The 7,500-nt window shown below is 45.6% G+C and overlaps 1 protein-coding gene across 1 annotated transcript in view; it reads left to right on the plus strand.

Annotated features, from left to right (window-relative positions):
• LOC123758592 (uncharacterized) overlaps nt 1–7,500 on the plus strand; it is a 9,991-nt gene that overhangs the window by 1,950 nt on the left and 541 nt on the right. Inside the window, exons 3-4 of the mRNA XM_069334181.1 lie at nt 1,783–1,902; nt 7,079–7,212. Of these exons, the coding sequence (XP_069190282.1) occupies nt 1,783–1,902; nt 7,079–7,212 (254 nt within the window). The remainder of the gene's footprint in view (nt 1–1,782; nt 1,903–7,078; nt 7,213–7,500) is intronic.

Consider the following 7,500-nt stretch of genomic DNA (forward strand, 5'->3'; position numbering starts at 1 on the left):
GGGTTCTAAAGGAAGGAGCTGAAGAACTGTGCCTGCCACTCTCCATAGTGTATAACAAATCACTGGCAACAGGCGAACTGCCAGAAATTTGGACAGCAGCTAACGTAGTCCCAATATACAAGAAAGGAGATAGACAGGAGGCACTGAACAACAGGCCAGTGTCCCTAACCTGCATACCATGCAAGCTGATGGAGAAGATTGTGCAAAGAAAGCTAGTGGAGCATCTGGAGCGAAAGAACTTTGTAACACAGCATCAACATGGGTTCAGGGATGGTAGGTCCTGCCTCACAGGGTTACTTGAATTCTACGACCAGGCAACAAAAATCAGGCAAGAAAGAGAAGGGTGGGCAGACTGCATATTTTTGGATTGCCAGAAAGCCTTTGATACAGTACCACACAAGAGGCTAGTGAAAAAGCAGGAGATGCAGGCTGGAGTGAAAGGGAAGGTACTCCATTGGATAAAGGAGTACCTAAGCAACAGGAGACAACGAGTCAGTGTGAGGGGTGAGGTCTCAGATTGGCGAGACGTTACGAGTGGAGTACCGCAGGGGTCAGTCCTTGGACCTATACTGTTTCTGATATATGTAAATGATCTCCCAGAGGGTATAGAATCGTTTCTCTCAATGTTTGCTGATGATGCAAAAATTATGAGGAGGATTGAAACAGAGGATGATAGTAGGAGGCTACAAGATGACCTGGACAGATTGAATGAATGGTCTAACAAATGGCTGCTAAAGTTCAACCCGAGTAAATGCAAAGTAATGAAACTAGTCGGTGGAAACAGGAGGCCAGACACATGATTCAGAATAGGAGATGAAGTATTTAATGAAACAGAGAGAAAGATCTAGGAGTTGATATCACACCAAACCTGTCTCCTGAAGCCCACATAAAAAGAATAACGTCTGCGGCATATGCGAGGCTGGCTAACATCAGAACAGCCTTCAGGAACCTGTGTAAGGAATCATTCAGAACATTGTATACCACATATGTAAGACCAATCCTGGAGTATGCGGCCCCAGCATGGAGCCCGTACCTTGTCAAGCACAAGACGAAGCTGGAAAAAGTTCAAAGATATGCCACTAGACTAGTCCCAGAACTAAGAGGCATGAGTTACGAGGAAAGGCTGCGGGAAATGCACCTTACGACACTGGAAGACAGAAGAGTAAGGGGAGACATGATCACTACCTACAAAATCCTCAGGGGAATCGACCGGGTAAACAAGGATAAACTATTCAACACTGGTGGGACGCGAACAAGGGGGACACAGGTGGAAACTGAGTACCCACATGAGCCACAGAGACGTTAGAAGGAACTTTTTCAGTGTCAGAGTAGTTAACAAATGGAATGCATTAGGCAGTGATGTGGTGGAGGCTGACTCCATACATAGTTTCAAGTGTAGATATGATAGAGCCCAGTAGGCTCAGGAACCTGTACACCAGTTGATTGACGGTTGAGAGGCGGGACCAAATAGCCAGAGCTCAACCCCCGCAAGCACAAATAGGTGAGTACACACACACACTCACACATAACGCCATTTAGTTTAATACAAATATTATAATTACTAGTACATCATTATATATTATTATCATTATTTAAATTGTCGAGTCCGTTATCAGTGGTCACAGAGCACCAAACTGTGTTACCAGTAATCACTCACAGACCAAAGTTTGTGTAATCGTTTTCCAGCTACAACGTCTATGTGTGACCTTGTTACACCTCTCACTAATTGTCTAATTGTCCCTAACGACCCCCGACCCACCCACCCCCCCCTGCAGGAGCGAGTGTCGACGCTGCACGAGGTTGTGCTGACGGTCGATCATCGCGCCTCTGGCATCCTCCGATGTGAACTTCTGGCAACCACCTTCGAGCAGGACACCATGGAGGCGGCCATGACAGTTATAGGTGGGTGGTGGGTGTAGTGGGTGTGGTGGGTGGGTGGTGGGTGTGTTGAGTGGGTGGTGGGTGTAGTGGGTGGGTGGTGGGTGTGTTGAGTGGGTGGTGGGTGTGGTGGGTGGGTGGGTGGTGGGTGTGTTCAGTGGGTGGTGGGACTCATCAGTGGGTGGTGGGACTCATCAGTGGGTGGTGTGTAGTTTGTAATACAATTGACCACGTTGCCAGTTACCTCATGTTGGATTATCAGTATTTATTTTAATCTCTCACGTGGAACTCTGCCATATGCTTTCTGGAAGTGCAGGAAGACCACAGCTTGCTTGTTCTTCCCTCTGCTGTTCTATCTCTGTTGTCATAACACTTCTGTAGGTTTGTTAAAGCAGGATTTACTCCCTGACAACATGTTAATGGTTGTATAACAGTCTTGTGCCTTCTGTACGATGTCCTCCTGACCATCCTCTCTGGTAGTGTGCAGAGCGCGCATGTGGCACTGGTCGCTAGTTTAAGGGACCTTCCCAGTTGGCTGAGAGCAACAGTCATGATGCACATTTATTAAACACTTTACAAGCATGAAAACTTGCTAAACAACTGTTGTTATTGTTATAAACAGCCTCCTGGTGCTTCGGAGCTCATTAACTGTTTAATAATTGTAAACAAAGCCGCCAAAGATTGAGAAAAGATGTACAGGTTCGTATAAGTGCTTGCGTAACTGCTTCGTGAATCGAGGTCCTGGTGTTTGGGTCTCATACTCTTCCTCTAACTACACCTTGTGGTAGTTCTTAGTCAAATGTGACGTTCTCCACGGAGTGTATCACACATCTTGCCATTGTCTATATGGCCTCCGCTTCTTATATTTAATCTTCAAACTTAGTCTTTCACCAATGTCTTCCTCCTAAGGAAGCCGGTCGGCCGAGCGGACAGCACGCTGGACTTGTGATCCTGTGGTCCCGGGGTCGATCCCGGGTGCCGGCGAGAAACAATGGGCAACGTTTCTTTCACCCTATCCGTGAACAGGATATACACAGATATGAACAGGATATAACTGTTACCTAGCAGTAAAATAGGTACCTGGGTGTTAGTCAGCTGTCACGGGCTGCTTCCTGGGGGTGGAGGCCTGGTCGAGGACCGGGCCGCGGGGACACTAAAAAAACAAAAAAAGTCCCGAAATCATCTCAAGATAACCTCCTTATACGGGTGACCGGCCGGCTTGCTGCTTCTTCAGTCCTCAGGGATCAAACCCGTGCTGGCCGCTGCCTTGTCTTGAACCCCTTAATAAATGGGCTTAAAAGTAACAAATATAAATATTAAAACAAATTATTTGCCTGAATTTACTTGAGGGTCACTAACACACTATTGGCCTCGATGAGGACAGGAATCCGGCGGCTTGTCAAGTAATTATCAAAAGAAGGCACCAAACCGGGAAGGCTATGTAGCACCATCAAATGTGCAGAATAATCAGAGGGCGCTAAATATCACCAAGGATGCCAATACGAGAACAAAAACGCATAAGGCGAACGATATCAAAAGTATCCGAGTCACCAAGAATTCTATCGAGGGACAAGTGACCGCGAGGGACGGTCGGAAAGCAAGACACACGCTCGTCCTGGAAGTCAGGACACTCAAGAAGGACATGCATGACCGTAAGAGGGACAATGCAATTAGGACAATAAGGAGCAGGGCGGCGCTCCATCAAGTGACCGTGGGTTAAGCGAGTATGGCCAATACGCAACCTCGCCAGAGCTGTTTCCCACCGCCGGTTACAGTGTTAGGAGGACGGCCACAGGCACACACTACTCTCAAGAGTACGCAGTTTGTTGCCAGTAACAGACGACCAACAATCCTGCCAACGGACAAGGATGGAGGAATGAATAACTTTTACTTATACGTCCCACAATCGCCACCAGAAGAACCGTCAGTCCGTCGAGATCGGGTTCAACGACGAATGCGAGGACTGACAATAAAGCGTGCCCTCTCGCTGCCAACGCCGGGTACCACAGCACTACGGGCGAGTGTGTGGGCGGCTCCAAACTCCCGGGCGTCAAAACACATGATGATGTCTGACAGAATAATCAAGAATGGCAAAAAATCGGCGGGAAATGACAATTAGAAAGGAGAAGAGGGGGCAGGAAAAACTAAATATAAGGAAGAGGAAATAGCTTCCAGCACTTATTACGGGCTCACCATAACCCGTGCTACTTGGAATTTTTTGTTCTGAGTAGTTGAATCTAAAGCAATAACAAGAGCTTCCAGCACATTACTGAAGACGGCAGCAGGAGTATAAGGCTCCAAAAGAACAGAGGATTGTCCCGTGGAGCATCACACCCCGGCAGCCGCCCACCAGGCCCCCTCACGCCCACAATGGGCCAGAAGGGGAGGGGGCCCGTGGGTGGTAGTGGACCCCATACCCATATTATTTGATATATATATATATATGTCGTACCTAATAGCCAGAACGCACTTCTCGGCCTACTATGCAAGGCCTGATTTGCCTAATAAGCCAAGTTTTCCTGAATTAATATATTATCTCTAACTTTTTTCTTATGAAATGATAAAGCTACCCATTACATTACGAATGAGGTCAATTTTTTTTTATTGGAGTTAAAATTAACGTAGATATATGACCGAACCTAACCAACCCTACCTAACCTAACCTAACCTATCTTTATAGGTTAGGTTTGGTTAGGTAGCCGAAAAAGTTAGGTTAGGTTAGGTAGGTTAGGTAGACGAAAAACAATTAATTCATGAAAACTTGGCTTATTAGGCAAATCTGGCCTTGCATAGTAGGCATAGAAGTGAGTTCTGGCTACTAGGTACGACATATATATATATATATATATATATATATATATATATATATATATATATATATATATATATATATATAAAATAATATGGGTATGGGGTCCACTACCGCCCACAGGATGGGTATGGGGTCCACTACCACCCACAGGATGGGTATGGGGTCCACTACATATATATATATATATATATATATATATATATATATATATATATATATATATATATATATATATATATATAATATATATATATATATATATAATATATATATATATATATAATATATATATATATATATATATATATATATATATAATATATATATATATATATATATAATATACATATATATATATATATATATATATATATATATATATATATATATATATATATATATATATATGTATGTGTGTGTGTGTGTGTGTGTCGTACCTAGTAGCCAGAACGCACTTCTCAGCCTACTATGCAAGGCCCAATTTGCCTAATAAGCCAAGTTTTCATAAATTGTTTTTCGACTACCTAACCTATCTAACCTAACCTAACCTAACTTTTTCGGCTACCTAACCTAACCTATAAAGATAGGTTAGGTTAGGTTAGGTAGGGTTGGTTAGGTTCGGTCATATATCTACGTTAATTTTAACTCCAATAAAAAAAATTGATCTCATACATAATGAAATAGGTAGCTTTATCATTTCATAAGATTTTTTTTTTTAAGAAAATATATTAATTCAGGAAAACTTGGCTTATTAGGCAAATCGGCCCCTGCATAGTAGGCCGAGAAGTGCATTCTGGCTACTAGGTACGACATATATATATATATATATATATATATATATATATATATATATATATATATATATATATATATATATATATATATATGTGTGTGTGTGTGTGTGTGTGTGTGGGGCATAACTGGCCGACCCCTCGCAGTGTTCAAGAGAGAACTGGATAAGCACCTCCAAAGGATACCTGATCAACCAGGCTGTGACTCGTACGTCAGGCTGCGAGCAGCCGCGTCCAACAGCCTGGTTGATCAGTCCGGCAACCAGGAGGCCTGGTCGACGACCGGGCCGCAGGAAAGCTAAGCCCCGGAAGCACCTCAAGGTAACCTCAAGGTAGGTGTGTGAATATATATATACACACGTAGCACAGGCTACTTACTTACATCAAAATGGAGAGGTTGGTGGAGACCTTTGACAAGCCGCCGGTTTCCTGTCCCTCTGGAGGCCACTATAAAGGGATCAAAATAATACCAATAATCAGGTTAAGATAAGCACAAAAATTGTGATAATCTCCATCAGTGAGAAATTGGCTAATAACGTAATCCTTTTGACTGCTCCTTCAGCCTAATGGTCTGCGTCCTCGACTCATAATCCAGGCAGCAGGGTTCAGTCCTCTGGGCGGCACAGGGACGGTTGTGCACCTTTTCACCTGATGCTTCTGTTCACCTAGCGGTAAATCGGTTGTACTGGAGTTAGGCAATTGTTGTTGGGTGGCATCCTGAAGGGGGGGAGGGATAGTTGGCGTGGGGGGTTGGGGGGATCTATATCTGATATGAGAATAAGGAACAGCAGCGGTGCAAGGACTGTACCCTTGTTACACCACAGTTGTAAGCGTGACGGGAAGCAGAGGAAGCCGCACCTTCACTCACAACTACACCAGACGTCAACACTTTACCGGAAAGTGTTAAGTGACTCCTCCCTCATTACTTTCCACTTAAATACTTAAAATGTCTGGAAAATCTGACAGCACTTAAGCGCCAAAGACTGAGAGCATCACCCTGGACCCGCGCGACGATGATCATGTTCTCATTAACCGCATTACCCGCCAAGTTATCTCCTTCATATTTCCTACACCGGACCCCGGGTCACTCCACTCGCATCCCGACCCAGTCATCCAGGGTTCGACTCCCGGGCAGAGCGAGACGTTGCGGCTTGATTCCTTCACGTCACGCAGATCAGTCGTTGACCAAGGGCAGCCTCGCTAAGTCTTAAAAGCTTACAGCCCATCAGGACGCAGCCTTGAGGTAACCCCAGTGACACGAATGGAAGATGATATTAATAGAATTGTAATGGGATCAGTTTAGATAAAGCGATAAATTGAGACAATACGGGTTTGGAAATTGGGTTGATAATTGATCAAAGAAATTGCAGGACAAGAGACCGCTGCAGTGTTTCAAGCGCAGCCTAGACACGTGTGGTTGTGCTCGGACGAAAAATACTAAGTACCTCTGTATTGACCAATAGACATACTAGTACATTTGTAATTTACCCGCGGGGGCCATAGCCTCTCGAATGGCCTCCACGGGGGGACAGCAAGCCGGCGGCTTTCCGATGATTTTGTTTCCATCTGATGAATGTTGACCTCCCCCCCCCCCCAGAGGTGCCGACCAGAGGTCCCAGCGTCAGCGGGCAGCGCGGGGACTACCAGGTCGGGGACTTGCTCCTCCTCAACTGTTCCTCTCCGCCGTCCTACCCCTCCACCACCCTCACCTGGGACATCAACGGCCGCCAGGTGAGCTGCATCAACGCCTCCACCCGCCACTCCGTAACAAATGCAACGTTTTACGCACGTACATACGTACCGTTCTTGTGCCAGGTAAGTCCACTACGGGCTCACCATAGCCCGTGCTACTTGCCCCGCTCCTGTGCCAGGTAAGTCCACTACGGGCTCACCATAGCCCGTGCTACTTGCCCCGCTCCTGTGCCAGGTAAGTCCACTACGGGCTCACCATATCCCGTGCTACTTGCCCCGCTCCTGTGCCAGGTAAGTCCACTACGGGCTCACCATAGCCCGTGCTAC

Source organism: Procambarus clarkii, chromosome 31, assembly GCF_040958095.1.
Source record: "Procambarus clarkii isolate CNS0578487 chromosome 31, FALCON_Pclarkii_2.0, whole genome shotgun sequence".
NCBI lineage: Eukaryota > Metazoa > Arthropoda > Malacostraca > Decapoda > Cambaridae > Procambarus > Procambarus clarkii.